This window comes from Vicugna pacos, chromosome 19 (genome assembly GCF_048564905.1).
Source record: "Vicugna pacos chromosome 19, VicPac4, whole genome shotgun sequence".
NCBI lineage: Eukaryota > Metazoa > Chordata > Mammalia > Artiodactyla > Camelidae > Vicugna > Vicugna pacos.
Window position 1 is genome coordinate 8,290,439 of NC_133005.1, and position 17,769 is coordinate 8,308,207.

General features: G+C 38.8%; 1 protein-coding gene across 5 annotated transcripts in view; it reads left to right on the forward strand.

The window, feature by feature from the left end:
• The window catches only part of TASP1 (taspase 1), a 257,097-nt gene that overhangs the window by 66,423 nt on the left and 172,905 nt on the right, over positions 1–17,769 (forward strand). For all 5 annotated transcript variants that reach the window (XR_012061608.1, XM_072943776.1, XM_072943775.1 and 2 more), the window contains exon 8: positions 2,290–2,396. Coding sequence is in view for 4 of the 5 variants with exons in the window: in XM_072943776.1 (XP_072799877.1) it covers positions 2,290–2,396 (107 nt within the window). In the remaining variant the exon portion in view is untranslated. The remainder of the gene's footprint in view (positions 1–2,289; positions 2,397–17,769) is intronic.

The window sequence follows — 17,769 nt, forward strand, 5'->3', positions numbered from 1 at the left end:
TTCTGACCAGTCTTCCAACTTACTAATTCTGTTTTTTCTGTAGACTAGAGTATAGGGGCTGCAAGTCCAGGTTGTCACCTGGTCATGTAGGTGTGTTCAGCTACCTGAAATCTCTCCAAATCCTGTGCTTTTGGAAGCTTTATGGAGATTTCGTCAAAAAGGTGTGGCCAGTCAATCATTAATTCAATCACTTGTCTCTCTCCCCTTCCCAGAGAATGGTGATGGGCTGAAAGTCCCAAGCTTCTAATCATGACTTGGTGACCAGCACCCATCCTGAAGCCATCAGGGAGCCCACCCACCCCTCATTAGAGAAAAGACAGTCTGACACCCAGGACATTAGAAGGGATTTAGGAGCCCTGTGTCAGGAACAAAGGTCAAAGACCAAATATTAAAACAAAAGATGCTCCTAGTGCTCTTACCACTTACCAATGACAAGGAGTTTAAGAGCTCTGTGTCAGGAACCGAGGCAGAGACCAAATACCATATATTTTCTATTATTTCACACACGTTCATCAGAATCTTCCTTAAGCCTAGTTCAAAGCTGAATGTTCCATGACCCACTCAGGCCACATGTTTGCAAAAAGAACCCCGGTCAATCCAAAAACTTTCAGGGACAGTTTTCATCTTTTTTTCTTTCTGACTCACCCCATTACCCTTCCTCTCCTCCTTCCTTCTTGTTCTTGTGCTTGTTCTTTTTTTCCCTCCTGTTCTGCAGTGATCTAGGACAGCCTTGCCTGAACACGCTTGGTACTGGATAGAGGGTAGGGGTGGACTTGCTTGGTTCTGGCTCAGCCTTTCTGTGAGGGTATTGGCTCTTTCAATCCCCAGCTTTCTGTGCGAAGTGGCTCCTATAAAGCTCCCCCCTTAGTGGGCCCTGGGTTTGACTTACGCCCCTCCTCGATGCCGTGTAATCCAAGTCAAGTGTGCTGGTGTTGCAGGTGCTTATGGCACAATAATAATGGCTTAGTCCTCAATTTACCCTCAAAATTCAGCTTGGTGTTTTTTTGTAAGGTTTTTTAATGCTTTTAAGGTGGTGTTTTTCATGTTTTATCCAATATTTTTGATAATATTTGGTGGGAGAATTACTCTGAATAATTTAGTCTGCTGTTATCAGAAAACTTTGGTAAATCTTTTCAGTGTTATATTCCAGTTTGTAATGTCCCTTGTCAGCTGAATCTAATTGTTTAAATCTATATATCAAGTTTTAAAATTTCAGTTGTCATATTTTTTATTTTTAGAAGTTCTGTTTGGTTCTTCTTCAACTCTGCCTGGGCATTTTATCATCTTTTGTTCCTTAGTCATATTTTCAATACCTTCTTCTTATGTCTTTGAGTGTAAACCTGTTTTATATTCTGTATCTGATTATGCCAGTATCTGAGGTCTTTGCAGGTTGGATTATACTTTCTAATGTTTGACTGACTTTAATTTTTTCATCCTTGATTTACTTCTCATGTATTTTATGAGTTTTTTTAAACTATGGGCTCATGTTCATTGGAACATGGGAATTCTTTGATGTCTGGGTGAGTTAAGGTGGGTTTTTCCAGGGAGTATTTACATTTGTGTTTAGTGGGTTTTTGACTCATTACCTCACAAACATCATTTTTGTTTTCTTCAAGCCACACAGATCATATGAATTCTCCTAATCCTATCTGAATATTTAAATATTTTTTACATTTTTGTATTTTAATATTATTTATATATTTGCTTATAATTCCAATCGTTCTTTAAAAATAAACCCTCCCCACGTGTGCACCCCACCCCCAGCAGAAATCCCCATCCCAAGCCAGTTCCGTGTAACAGGACCTTTCTTCTCTTACATTTGTAGCCAAGGCTGTGTGTTGCAAGTTTCCTGCTGCTTTGCATATTGGGATTTTTTCTAATTTTCCTTTTCACTGGGCATTTCACCCTGTGGGGTTCCTGCCATTTTAGGTGGATGATCTCCAGTATGTTTTCTTCTGCTGCAATGGCCCAGCCGAGTCTCATCTCTTGTCTCTCATACAGAGACCTTCCAGACCAGGGCTGACCATGCATTATCTGCATTAGCAGATACTCCCAGACAGCATCTACCTTCAGAACTCACTTGTCTCTCTGGATTTGACCTTCTTCTTGATTTTTTAACCTTAGATTATTTTTCTTATCCTTACCACCTCAGTGTACACTGAAAAGACTTATAAAACTCTTTATCCAACATTCTCAGGGATTCTGTCCTGAGAAGGCTCTTCAGGATTTCTTGTCTGCCCCCATTGCCCTAATATTTTTCAAATGTTATTTTTAATGTTTCTTTTATAGGATTCAGTTTAGCTGCATTTAAAAGAAACAAGAGGAAACTAGAGCTGGCAGAAAGGGTGGAAACAGATTTCATTCAACTAAAGAAAAGAAGACAATCAAGTGAAAAGGTCAGGAGGTGTTTGAAATATTAATAATTAATGTATCATAATGATATATTTAGTCTGCATTTAGATGTATAAGCTTCAGAATAGTACTATCAAGTAAAAATGTAATGCATGCCGCATACGTACTTCTAAGTTTTCCAGTAGCTACGTTTAAAAAAGTAAAAAGAAACAGGAGAAATTAATTTTAATAATTATTTTATTTCAACCAGTGAATCCAAAATATTACTTCAAAGATGTAACTAATGAAAAAATTCTTAGTGAGCTATTTTACTTTCTTTCCTTTTTTGTATTAAGTCTTCAAAAGCAGTGTGTACTTAACACTTTTACATCATGTCTCAATTATGACACTAAATTTTCCTTGGCAGTATTTGGTCTGTACTTATATATCCTAAAATTAACAGTTGAAAAAGTAGGTTTATGTAACAAGTTATATTATAAGCATACTTAAAACTTTCCACTAATCGAATTGAATATCTGTTTTAGAATTAAAATTAATTAAAATATAATAAAATAAAAAATTTAGCTTCTCATTTGTCCTCGCTGCATTTTCAGTGCTCAGTGGCTGCGTGTGGCTCATAGCTGCTGTTTTTGGTCCTTGCAGCTCTGGATTAACACAGCTGTTCAGGGGATAGAGTGTTATAAGGAAATGTATATATTGGATTCATGTAGTTTTTTTGCACATTCTAATTACACGTCTCTACTGCTGCTTCTTATGCATTCTTTGTTTGCCTTTCATGCATTAGTGTTGCCATCATGAGTCCATGTGTGGCATTTCTTAGGTGTTTGAGGGATAGAAAAAAGTTAAAAACAGTAATATTCTTGCTCAACCTGTGGCTTAGAGGTCCACTAGCACACAGTTCATGATGGACTTCTCATGTCACATAGTCATTTGATACGTCTTGGCATCTCCTTAATATCCTTCACTGATTAGCCCTTCTGTAATTGCTTGTGTACTGGTTTATGTGTCCTATCATAGCTGTGTATGGTTTACTCATCTCTGAATGCATACTGAATCACCGCTCATCGTGATAGTTATTTCCCCAGTATGTTGCCGCATGGGCCTGTTAATCAAACATTTTGGTCCAATGCTTTTTGTTTTCTGCCAGAGAAGAGTAGGAGTTTAGGAGGCAAATGAACAGATGAGTAGGGAGAGCTTGGTGAAAGTAGACAGTAGTATGGTTCTGTCTTGGGTTTTGTATCTCATGTGATGTCTGAGTGAGCAAATTTAGGACTTTTGTCCTTTTAAAAAAAAGTGATAAAATTTGCATACTGTGAGCAGTTTAGTCATTTTTATAAATGTGTACACCTGTGTAACCCATATACCTGTCAAAATGTGGAACATTTCTGGTTCTTTTGTGCTTCTTCCCAGCCATTCTCCACCCTCTGTAGGCAGCCACTACTCTAATTTTTATCGCCCTGGATGTTTTGTGTTGCTCTTAAACTTTATGTAATTGGATTCATACAGAATGTGCTCTCTTTTCTGTTTGGTTTCTTTAACAAATGTTTTTGAGACATTGTATCTCAGGTTTATTTTTATTAATTACTGACTAGTATTTCCTAGTATGAATTTACTGTGATTTGTTTATCCATTCTCTTGTTGACAGACATTTGGTTTGTTTTCAGGTTTTCACTATTATGAATAAAGCTGCCATGACCATTCCTATACAGATCTTTTTTTCTTTTTCATGAGCATCAGTTTAGGGTTCTTGTGCATGGAAATATCAGTTGATCTCGTGGAGAATATCTTCAGCTGGTCTTATTCAAAAGATTCATTTTTTTATTCAGAAAATACTCATTAAGCAGCTACTCTTGGTACTGAGCTGGGTAGTAAGGAAACAGTGATGAACAAGCTGGAGGAAATTCATGCTCTAATGAAACTTTTCATTTTAGTGGATAGCGGTGCAAACATATAAACACATAACTAAGTGTGACGATTGCTATGTTTGGTAACTCTTGTAAAGGAAAAACAAAAGCACAAGCTGATGTGATGTAAAGTAACTCGGATGTGAGAGATGGAAAGGAGACTCAGAGGAAGACTCCTTTAGTAGGATGATCAACGGAGACCTCTATGAGGATGGAACACTTAAGGTGACAACAGAAAAATACGAAGTGAGTTTTATGGAAAGTCAGTGGGAAAATGTTCTGGGGAAAATGACCTGCATGTGCAGTTGCCCTGGTAGGGGCTTGGCATACTGGAGGAATGGGGAAGGAGGGTCAGTGTGCCCAAAGCAGAGTGGGCAAGAGGAGAAGGGTATGATCTGAAGCTGGAGAGTTAGGAAGGTGCTGGCTCTTTGAGGAGCTTCCCCTTGTACTTCAGGAATAATGAGTAGCTGTTGAAGAGTTACAAGCAGAGAAGCAGTGCGACCGTGTTCGCATCTTACAGAGTTCTGCTGGGCTGCTATGTGGAGAACAGGAGGAGGCAAGAATAGAGGTGAAGCGAGGAGACCAGGCATGAAGTTATTACAGTTGGGAGATGATGGCACCTTGGACTGTGGGTGATTGGGATGCAGACAGAGAGAAGTGAGTATATCCAGGATATATTTTAAAGTTCTTCTCTAGAAAGACAGGAATCACTGAAACCTTAAATATTGGTAAGCTAGAGAAAGGACCAAAAGATTTTAGCTTTAGGCTTTGGGTATTTGCCATTTCCTAAGGTGAGGAGGGCTGGAAAAAGTTGGCTTCATGGTAATGGAGGTGGGAAATGAAAGTCAAGAACTTTCTTCCTCCATATTCCCTTAGTAGACTCAGATTAACTAATGCTTCCTATTTTCACCATAAAACCTATTATTTGATGCCAAAGCACTCTAATCACCCAAAGCTAATAGACACTCTCAGTGTTCTGTGTTCCTTTTACTCCTTTGAGTTGAATTTTATGCCATCAAAAGCTTCATTATGCTAATTGTTTTTTATCATTGTAACAACATAATTCATCAAGAGCTTGTAAACTGATGAATATTGAGGCTAAAAAGAGACTTGTCTGCTTGAAAACTAAGAGTTTGTTTGAAAACTAACTTGAAAAAGCAGAATGGGTCTATAAAAATTTGCTATAGAATTAAGTATGGGCAAGCCAGCTGTAAGAGATTGCAAAAAATCAAAAAATCTAGAAACATTCTGCATTCAGAGTGCACTGTTAATGTCTTTGTATTCTTGTTCTATTTTAGATAAAAGCTTGAAATCATGGGACAATCCAGGTTGTTATAGAAAGATGATATGGAACATTTTTATGTGGGCTCACATTCAGAGAAAAGGCTTTGGTCTTACATGAAAAGGTTGGCTGGTGAGAATGAATTGATTTTTGTGTTTTAAATAAAAAGGAAATATTTACTATATGTATCCTTTTTTATGATTCTCTGCTTCACCAAGAGAATATTCAGATTTTGAAAAAATTGAATAACCACTCATTAGCCTGGTTAAGGAGATTTCCAATAAAAAGCTTGAGGTGGCAGGAAAGGAGTTGATTATATGTGTCTAAAGCTTGAGTGGGGCGGTTAGGAGGGAGAGTCCCATTTGGAAATTGTTGACATCAAACGGCATATAAATACGTGTGGCCAGATGAGCGAGTGGAGATGGAGGTCTGGAAACTGAACCTTGGGCCAGGCCATCGTGTACAAGTTGAGAGGAGGAGAAACCAGCATTGAAGAAGGATGGAGAAGCCAGTGAGGCAGAGGTGCCGCCAGGAGAGCGTCTAGTAAGCAGAGCAAGAGCATCCAGAGTTAGTCAATGCCTGGGTCAAGTGCTGCTGAGAAAACAGGCAGGACAGAGGACTGGCCATTGTATTTGGCACCTGGAGATGGTGGCCTTGGATAAGGACCGTTCTGTGACATGGATTGTAGACCAGTGTGGACCAGGTCCATCAGGGAGAGCAAGGAAACAAACGTGGAGAAAACTCTTCTGGGAAATCTTGCCACAGAGTGGTGAGAGAGAGGGAGATGGGGTCAGGAGAGTGTACTGTTGTCAGTTATATTCTGTGAATTCAGTGAATAATTTCACCTATGAAGGCTCAGTTTCCTTAACTGAAAATAGTGATATTCTGCTCTTGTAGCAGGACTGTTAACGAGAAACAGAATTGTTAATAATGGATGTTCAAGTGCTTGACAGCTGTCACTGACTTAGACACTGTCCTCTTTGCCATTGTGGCCGTCATCTTTAAGGTCACTCAGCCGAACAAGAAGGAAAAGTGCTACCGAAGGAATTGCCTTGAGTGGAGTCTTGTAATGGAGGGACGGAGAGAAGGGAGGCAGGTCATTGTGGGTGGAGAGGTTGAATTCAGGCATGATTCAAATAGAGTATTTTAGGCCCCAGAAATGATAAGAAGATATTTTTAATGTTCAGAATACATGAACTTCAATGTGTTCAAAGCACTGTGTTTGACATTGGTCTCTAAAAAAAACTAGGACCCAGCTCCTGCCTTCAGGGAAGGATGCTGGCCACAGGCTTTGTTTTACAGATGTTTGTTGCATAACCTTTGTAAAGGTAATAATGCTCCCAGAAAGAAAAGACCACCAGACAGTGAGCCAGTGGAGCATAAAACTGTCGTTTTTAAGAGGAAGTGTAGCAGTTTTTAGAGATAAGGCAGGAAAGGACAAATGGCTATTTTCTACGTCAACCTGTATTTAGTGTGTTTCTCCCTGCCCTGTGTGTATAGTCTCAGCATAGTCTTGGTTAGCCAGCGTTGACTAAGGCCCCATAGTGCTGGGGGATAAGCTACACAAAAGAGGCTGTGAGTTGGGTACATAAATATAGGAAGAATAGAGTTTTTGATAACTTCCCTAATGTTCACGTTTTTTATTACGCAGTGCTGAAGGAGATAAATATTGTTTTGAAAGGAGTATATAGTAGGATAAGTATTTTAAAGCCTGAGAATAAAGTATATAAATTTAGAAATTTTTCTTACATTGATACTTTTTTTCCAAAAACGAGAATTGATTGAACAGACATGATCACAGTACTAATAGAAATCAAAGTTAAAGCAAGAAAAATGTTTAGCTTGTTACTTCAATTAATTAGAGTATTTCTGTTTTCCTGTCTTTGACCATTTACGTTTACATCTGACTTAGTTTTAAGTAGGAATGGTTAATCCATGGAATGCTTTTTGCTGCAAACAACAGAAGACCTGACTGTGACTTAGGAAATGCAGATTTGTCCCTCTGCTCCCTGGCCTTTTGCCTCATAATAAAAAATTTGGGTGTTTGCGAGAATTCATTAGCTTAGGTTCTCAGTGATGCTAGAGCCAGCGCATCTGGGATTCTCTTGGGCCTTCCTCTCATGCCGTTCGCTTTATGGTTGTAATGTGGCTCCTGCAGTTTTAGATGTCACATCTGCATCCAAGATGAGAAGAAGGTGGGTGGGGGTGGGGAGACTAGTGCCGGGTGTGTCTGTCACTTTTTAATCAAAAGTTTCCCAGAATCTCTCTCAATAGACTTCTCCTTAGTTACTTCTTGGAGGGGCAGTAGACAAGGGGGACCATTTGGTCCCATGGCTGGCTATTCCCAGCTGCAAAGGCGCCTAGGGAATGAATGGATTTTCCTAATTACTGTCTCATAGTTCATGGCTGGCTGCTAGACACATTGTCTTCCCAAACAGAATACTTGTTTTGTTGTCAAAGGAAGGGGAGGGGAGTAGTAGGTAACTTATGGTACGTAGCATAAGTGGAGAAAGTTGTTTTTTTTTATTATCTTCCTCCCCACAATTAATATTGTTATTGTCCCTTGTTGCTACAAACCAGTACTGGGTTACGCAGCTAATCCACAAATAAATCAAATAAAAACACGTTTTGTCTTCACTTTCATAATACATGGATTTTCAGATATAATATTAAAAAATGAGGAATTATAAATTCCAAGTAATTGTGTATTCTTAACCATTGACATCTCTATGCCATTCATGCCTCTGTGTGTGCGTTGTGTGTGTGTGTGTGTGTGTGTGTGTGTGTATGTGTGTGTGTGTATGTGTGTGTGAGACTTGGAGGGAAGACATGCTGGAGAAAGGAAAGGTATTATTATTTACCTGTAGGGTTGTATAATGTATAATCAGTAGTTGTCTACTCTCTGTTCCACTCCCATCTCTGGGTAGACCTGGCTCTTCTGCATTTTTCCTTACCCTTCCCTTTCCCATATAGATTGCCACTTTGCTTGGCAGTGCCAGACCATAAAAATGACTGCAGACCAAACTGTACAAAGGGATCTTAATGGCAAAAAATTACACTGGTTCCATGATTTTTAACCATTTTTGTTAAAACATCAAAAACCCTTTTACTCTTGATGATAAATGTGTGGAAAAACAAATAATAAAAAGAGTGAAATGAAGATTTATTTAGTATACTACTTTAAAACGTTGAGAAGTAAAGTATGTTATTTCTGTGTAAAAACCACGTATCAAGAATCATTTGAACAGTGCTTGCCTTCCTGTCATATAACTTGTGATACAGAGTGAGCATCTGTTTATGTCGTGGTGAGCTGTCAAACTCTTTTTTAATTTTGAATCAGCTTTCAGCATTTTATCCTTTGCTGTTTCCATGTTGTATAAAATATCTCTCAGATATTTCATGTCAAGAATTTTTTGCCAGTGACACTTCCTCCAGGACATCTTCATCCTTTTGTCACAGCTGCATTCCTTATTTATGTTGATAAGTTTGTCTTCACTAAGTTCTCTGACTAGATCTACAGTCTCTTGAGTGGTGGCAGTGTCGAAAATTCCCACAGTCAACTATTTCTTCCATAACTTCATTTATCTTTTATTAGAATTTTACTTCCAGCATTGTCACTTTGTGTTTCTTTGCTTCACTTTCATCTTTCTTGGCTAGTGCCCTTTTTTGATGATCTGTTTTTGTAAAATGTCACGTGGATTCGTCACTGGGAGACAAGGAAGCAACACAGCTATACACTTTGCTGTCTGTGCAATGGCCCATCAGTGACAGACTTTGAATGAAATGGCATGGTTGGTCACTGATCATCATGGGCGTCTAATATTTACATAGTGATCTCTGAGCTGAAGAGCTGGTAGTGAAGTTTGTATTTTATGCAGTTACTCACAGTTCGTACACCATGGTAACTGAAATTTGAACCATGTTGTTGAGTGGTATTATTTAACCAGGCTATGGTAACTGAAATTTGTCTGTATCAGAACTACACAAAGTGAGGACTGTGTTTGTGAAAAGGAGCCTGAACTGTTTGTCCTGTGGAGCTTCCTTCGGCCTGAGTTTTGCTGATCACATATCCACGGTGCAGCTCAGCATGTTCCTCCATCCTTTCTCCTTCCTGCAAATTGGCATCTGCGTTCTCCCCAGACAGTATTGCCGTGGACTCTCATTGCTGTGAGGATATTTAGTTTATGTAATGAAGTGTTGACATGTTTTAAATTTACCTTTTGATACAAAAAGTAAAAGGTAGTTGTGTTGGTGTTAATCTTTATCACTTTTTGAAAAAGGAAAAACCATCTTGGAATGAAGTGGTTGACTCATTGCCCAGTCGCTATTCTTAGCTTCTGCTCCAGGACTGACTGAGTTGTCACATAATTGGAAGGGTTGTGCACAGAGGAGGTACACATGTTGGGAAAACAGACTGTGCACATCATGATCGAGATTTCCTAAATATCAGTTTCAAACAACTAGCCCTGGATATTGCTGGAAGAGACTTTTCTTTTTTGAGTGTTAAAAGAGGTTGGGGGTATTGTTTGATCTCAACATTTTTGATGTTTCAAGCCTTTTTTTCCCCCTGTTCACTTTTCACAAGCATATTGTTGAAATAGTTTCCATGTCTTTTTTTCTTTAATAACAGATTCTACAGTTGGATATACATGGAATTCTTTGCCTCCTCCCACCACTTTTACAAAGTAATTTAAGTTTCCAATTAATTTCATTGGTTTTAGGTAAAGCAGTACTTGTATAGGGCAGTGATATGAACGATAATCAGACCTTTTCCATCATGTAAGTATCTTTCATTCTTCAATTTCTGATGAATAAGTTTAGAAAATTTTGCAATGCTTTGTACAGTGTTGTGTGTCCAAAACCACTCTAAAGAGATGCTACAACTTTTAATTTTGTGTTCTTTAGCCACCACATAGGGACATCAAATTGGCCACATGTTTCAGAAAGGAAATGTTGGGCATTGCTTTGTGCGCTTCATATAAATATATTCTATTCTTTTGAAGTATATTGTGGGTAACATTTTTCCCTTTTATCCACCATCTTGAAATTATTATGTAAACGCTTAACTGTATCATACTAAATCACTGTATTTTTTGGGTGAGAGGTAGGTTAAGATCAAAGAAAATAAATGCACAAAAAAACAACATATTCTTCTCAGATTGTTCTATTTGTACTTGTGTACATGTCTGTGAATTATGTGTGCAGAAAAAGGAGTAATTAGCCTTTTATAGATGTTTACTTGATCTGGAGTCTTGCTGTGTTTCTCAAGTAGTTAATGCATAGGTATCCGAGTAAACAGAAGTAAGAAACTGCTTTGCCTCCTCTTTTACATAAAGAAATATACTTTATATATTTAAGATTTTTCATAAAACTGAAAATTCATCCCGTGGAGTGATTATCTTCTGTTGGAAATTATTTCTTTGAATTGTAAGTAATATATTAAAAATAATATTTTCATGCCCTCAGACTAGCTTGATTAAGCCTATAGAACTTACATGTAAATCAGTAAGTAGGCCAGTAGCTTGTTTAAGTATATTGCTAGATAACCACCACCAAATGCATTTATGTAGCTTCCAGAGCCTAGTGATCACTTTTCCTTTGCAATAGGGGTTTCGTTAAATGTCTGTGATTTGCAGCACTTTATGTCAGTTCACCAGTTATCCAAATCCAGAACTTTCAACCCTTGATAGCTGGACAATTGGAATATTTTTTTTCTCCAGCTTTCGAAAAAGCTTCTAAGTTCTCTTATAAAGATTCAATAGCTAGTAGGTTGGATTTCTTCCCAAGTCTTCCCTAAACCCTCACAAAGCTGTGCCTTAAATTTATACTGAGTCTTAAAGTTGTAAGTGAGATATGATTGAGGTAAGAAATGAGTGTTAACAGATCTTAACTGCTGTTTTTATTTTGTAAGGAAAGTAACTTGTGGTTTTCCAGGAGACTTGTTTTAGGTTGACATCAGATATTGTCGGACTTGTAAATCCCCCCTCCAATTTTAGTATCATCAGCTCTGTTGAGCCTCCTTTAAATTTTAGCGTTTAACAGAACCAAGGGAGGGGGGAAAACAGAGCTTTCCTTCATTGTCATAGGGATAGTCTCAGCTGATCCTGTATATAATGTGCAAATCACCATTTATAGCGTTCCTAAAAGGAAGTGCCTCCAGGGAATGGAATTTCACTGGGTCTACAGATAGATCTTCCTATCTGAGAACTGGCTCAGACCATGATGTTAAAAGCATCAGATACTAAGTCAGAACTTTTAAATATGTCCTCACACGATATCACCATGTGCTAATGACCTGAGTTGACCATCACAGGCGTAGTAGTGCTGACTCATGTATGGCTAATAAGACCAGTAGAATAGACAAACACATGAAAAGACAAATGTGTACACACACACACACACACACACATGCACGCATACACATACGCACACACAGATAAATAACAAGGGTGTTTCCAGATCACAAGATAAGATCCATGCTTAATTAAGTTGAAGGAAAACTATCTAGAATTTTTAAAGGCCTGATTGGCCTGTGTCTTCTGTAATCAGCCTAGAACCTTTTAAATAAAAGATCAGATGCCAGAAACTATTTAGAATTTAAGACCTGAGGCTAGGATTACTTGAGGAGCAGACAAAGCAGGGAAGCCTGAGAGGTGGGGTCCAGTGGACTGGGAGTTCTAGTCCCAGTCTGCCATTAACAGCCCGGAGACCTTGGGCAAACAGGGAGCCTCTCTAGACTTTAGTTCCCTGAGCAGTAAAGGCAGCATGCCGAACCAGATGATCGCCATCATTCTTTCCAGCTTGATAGTTCTCTGATGTGTTTTCACTGGCAACATGACGTTTGTCCAAACCTCTTGATCCTCTCACTAAGAGATTCTTTATCCTAGCGTTTGCTAAACCTGGCTGACCATTGTATTCATCTGGGGAGTTTTAAAACTGCAGCATCTTAGGCTCTGCTCTCAACAGACTAAATACAAATCTTCAGGGCTATGTAAAGTACGGGGCCAGTGTTTAAGACTCATTGCTTTTTCTGCCTGATGTGTCACAGTGGACCTAGAAGAGCACCTGCTTAGTGATCATTGTTTACATGAACGCAGAACATTCTAGAAGAGTTGGTAATTGCATGGTTGCATTAGTTAATAGTTTCATGTCCACTCTTACTCATGTAGCTCTCTTGCAGGTGGACTAGAGCCTTTTTCTCCTTACTCCAGAATTTTTCTACAGGTAATTGTCATTTTCCACAGGCACCTGACACAGTGTCCATTTAATGAAACTTTGTTGGAATGGATGAATCTAAAATTTTATTTCCTTGCCCTAAACTCTTCCAGTTGCTTTTACACATTTCTCTTCTTTGCCCTGTCACACCCTACCTGAGAATGTCTAGAATCAAGCGTCATCGCTGTCTCCTCGGTGACTACAGCAGCATTCTGACTCGTCTGCTGGTGTCCCTTCCAGTCAGTCTGCACACAGCATTCGCAGAATCATTTTAAAGTGTACCCTGATTTGGTCATGGCCCTGTCTACATTCTTCAGTCACTTCTAACTGCTTTTTAAAAATTGAAGTATAGTCAGTTTACAATGTGTGTCAATTTCTGATGTACAGTATAATGGTTCAGTCATACATATACATATGTATATTCATTTTCATATTCTAAGCTGCTCTCAAGAATAAAGTATAGGCCCCTTAACAGAGCTCATAGGACTTGATAGGAGCGAGTGCCTGTCTTTCTTTCTAGTCTTTTGCTCTTTTACTCTGAGTCTGGGTCATGTTAAGATTCTACCTGAGTCAGGGCCTTTGTCCCTATGGTTTCAGATCCCAGGAATATTGCCTCTCCCACCAAATCTCATTTCAGCTGTCGCGCTGCTCCCATTGCCTCTCCATTAGTGTGCTCACTTGACATCTTTCTCTTCCACTAGAGTGTAAGTTCCAGGAAGACAGGGATTATATATGTTTTGGTTATACCATGGCTTCTCAGCTTGGCATATTAGTGTTCAATAAACATTTGTTTAGTGAATACAAGCACTGTTTTTTTTTTTTGGTTTTGTGGTTTTTGTTTTTGTTGTTTTATTTTATTTTGTTTTTGTTTTTTTTTTACTTACTCCTTTTTGGTGTGTTTACCACCATCAAGTCCTTACCTTTTTGCCCTTAATGGTTGGACAGTTTAAGTATCTTCATAACTGGCCTCCCTGCTTCTAGCCTTTTTCCATTCCTTTTAATTCTGTGTATTATCCCAAGATACATTTCCTTAAAAGTGTCTGCATTGGTTTTGTTCTTATCCTGGGAGAAGCTTTGATAGAATCTTTACTATCTGTAGATTAAAACCCAAAGTTTTGAGCCTGACTTTATGAACCTCTTGAAACTTGGACCCAACCTACTCTTCCATTATAGCTCTTCTGGAATAATCTTTTTTTTCTCCTTCCAAATACATTTCTCTATTTGACTTTTCTTGAATTTGCTGAAAGTTTTCATTTCTAAGTTTTGCTCGTGTGTCTTTACCTTTGTGGAGTAAATAATACTTAATAATGGAATACCAACCACTTCTCTTCCTAATGAAATTTTAATCCACGTCCTTCTTTAAGGACCAGCTTAAATGCCATCCAGATCAAAATAAATTCCTTTCTTCTACTTAGTACATGTAATGGGTACTCAATAAATGCTCGTTGAATTGAATTATCTACTTTACATCATTGCCATTTTGAGATTGGTGTGTGTGGTTATTTTATCATATTTTTGTAGGCATATAGAGGCATGAACATTTTGTTTTTTATTCCTATCACAATGCCTTTCCTTAGTTGACATTACTAACTTAAATATCTACAATCAGTGATTCCAATATTAATTTTGAGAAAGCAAAGCATATGTTATTTTCTTTAAATGTAAATCTTATGGTCTTTCAAGATAAGTTTGAATCTTTTATTTAAATACTTCAATCATACGTGTCTAAAACTATGCCTCACTTTTAGCAATAAGCTTGTATTTGGGGATATAGTGAAAGTAGAGTTAAATTATCTGAAATATTACTACTAATATTGAGTGAGGGAAATGATTGCAGGGAAATAAGGTCTTAGAAACAGCTCATAGTTGCAACTGACCATTCCAGAGGTGAGTCAGGAAGTGTCCACAAGGGGGCGTGCCCATCTAGCCATCTAGAGAAAATTGACCAAGTCCCTCTTCTATTATGCAGGTAGAAATGCCTGTTTTACAAATGAACTCCTAGGTCATGTCTTTTTTTCTAGGAAAAAGAATGGAGCTTCACCACAATAGAAATTCCTACCCATTTTCTAATACCTGTTTATTTTGGTTGTGTGATTTTCCAGGGAGGGGCAGGGGACAGGATGGAAATGGGGATTGCCTTGTAAGCTAAGGCAAGTCTATGAAGCTTGTGATTGTGCATGCCCCCCCCCCCATTTTGAAAATATTTTCACTGTGCAAGCATTGTCATTGCTTCTGTGGTCATTTAATGTCATTTGCTCAAGGGACTGGCAGTGCTGCATTTTCATTGCTCCATTGATTTGCATAGCCTGAGGTTATGAGCAACTCACTGGCCAGGGACCTTAGGAGTGACAGGTTTTGAGTGATGTTTCCATCAGAGGTCATGGCCTCTTGGGATCTTCAGTTTTTCTTTCCAGTACCTGTTTTACCTTGTCTTCAACATTATCACCAGCAGACATTTACTGACTACTACTTACGTGCAGGTTTTAGGGAGAAAGTAGAGCATGTGGCCCCTGACCATTGTATGTGGTCCAGGGGAATGAAACGGTAAAGGGAGATCATACTGTTTGGTATGTGCTAGAAGAATGAAACCATCAGTGAGAACTACAGGGACTAGCAGGATGGAGAACTTGCCCTAAGTGCACTGTTTCTCACTGTAGGCTTTATGGAAGAGGTGGACTTTAAGCTGGGTCTTGGATAAAGATTAGAGCTTACATACCTGTGTGCAGAGAAAAAGAAAGTCCTAGGTTTAGAAGCCTGTGAGTGGATAAGCTGGTTGCACCACAGAGTTTCTGTAGGATAGTGGTTTCAAACCCAAATGCTTATAGGGGCCAGGCAAGTAGCCCGAATGTGGGAGGCAGTCTGGGGAGGGAGGGGCATGGATTGCAATACATATTCCACTTTAAGTTATTCAACAAACAAAATTCGCAACACCAAAATCCTATACCATGCTGGTCAAACCAGACTATGGTTTTTACAGCCTGTGATCCCCAGTGGGGCCATGACAGTTGATAAGATTCAGCTGTTCACAGAATTTAGCAAAGTGAAATAGGCCATAGAGGAGGTAAGTCCACAGCCAGAGTGTCCTCTCAATGTCCATCTACTTTTGTTTGCAGGAGAATATTTTGAAATATATATGAATGGGGCCCTTCCCCGAGGCTGTTTGCATCAAACACAGCCTTCTGAGTGTTGGGAATCTCTGAAAACATCATTGAGGTTAATTAGAATGGTGCTAGAATTTCTCAGATATACTAGTGTCTTAATTACTTTATATCCTAGAATATACTTAGCTTCTTTCCTGCTCTTTGTAATTCTTTGATCTATGTCTAATTTCTAATAAAATTTTAATCTGTTGAGGAACAAAAAGAAAATAAGCATATGGACACTTGTTCTTTTTTGCTTGTTAACATGTTTATCTTTAGTTATATATTTATGATTTTGAATAATAATTTTTTGTGAGTATACTCACATGGTCAAATAAATACTGCTTTATCTAAAAAAAACTCATATCAAATAAAGTCACTTGTTACTGTGTTATTAAACTCAGTGTCAAATATTGTTCTTCAGTCTGAAGAGGGTGGAATTTAAATCCAGGTTAAATGACCCATCCCATTTGTTATGGTGTTTCATTGGCAGGAATAGACTCCAGATTGTCCAAGTTACTTTCCAGTCCTTTATCTGTTATTCCCCACTGCTTTAAGACTCAGTTCAAAGGCCAGAGGGGCTCTGGTATTTAAAAGAAAAAGTGTAATTTTATCCAGAGAAGGTAAATGTAAGCTCTGAAATGAAAGAAAGACCAGAGGTCCAGACCACGGCCAGGTGTTCCTGGAAAGAGCCAAATTGGACAACTAAATTGAAAAAGGTTGCCTGCTCTTATTTAACAGACTTTGTTACTGTCTATTTAATTAGCCGGGTCTTAGCTCATTTATGTGTGTGTTTTTTAATCTGCCAAGGTAGTGACATTCATGGCCTGTTAGTGTGTGTGCTGGTAGTGTGTTGTGCTATCTCTGTCGCTGAAGTAGGTGATACATGTGCCTCTGTGAAGTGGAGCTGCCGAATAAGGGGCATCCCCTCCTTCTCCCTCGAACATGGTTCCCAGACGGCAGGGAGTGAGTTTAGGATCGTGAAGGATGACTAGCTCTCTGGTGGGAAAAGTGAAGTTCAAGCTAAAGTATTGTATGGGTATTAATTACTTAGAGCTTTTAGGGAAAGCAATTTGGAATTAAAGAACCTGAACTGATTAATCAAAAACGAGGAAAGTGTGATCTGGCGCCAGATGAACTAAGAGGATGGGAAGGAAGGAAAGAAGTGTCACTGAGTGGTGGAGTGTGCGACCGATACAAAGATACATACTTTCTTCATTGATAAAGTGAGAGGCTTAGTGTTTCATGGTAGGAGCCTTAGAAGTTTATTTTGAACAGGTGACCAAAGGGCACACAAAATCCCCTGAAATAAAGATCATTTCCATATTGTGAGAAATGAATCTAGACTTTGGTTGTTATGGGACGAGTAAAAGATTTCTCAGCAGTTGTTTAAAGATGTGCTTTGGGGGCAGAACCCATTTAGGAGGGATGTGCAAAAGCATTACATTTAGGGAAGCTCTAAATGTGAAATAATCAGAGAAACTTGTGAGGTTGTAGGAACACTGCTTTAAATAGGCTGAGTCTGGATTGTGAATACAAACTGAGAAAGGTGCAGTTTCTGAGGACGGGGAGTTTGAGTTGTATAGATGAGGTTCAATTAAAAATATTTATTTCTTGACATTTTGTTAGTTGCTGCTTACAGGTGGATGAAGGGCAGGACAAGCTTTGAAGAGTCCTGGAACAAGCCAGTGTATAAAGAGTCTTCCAGACTGGGGAGAATGGCTGTTTTTATGTTGTGCCTTTAGGGCCAGGGCCTCCCGAGACCTTTTCTGGGGTTACTTGAGGCTCTGGGACTTGAAGAAGGGCAGAGTTTTGATGTGGCTCAGGGCTGGGGAGTAGAGAAGAGCAGCATTTGGGCTGAACGAAGTGCCAGGGA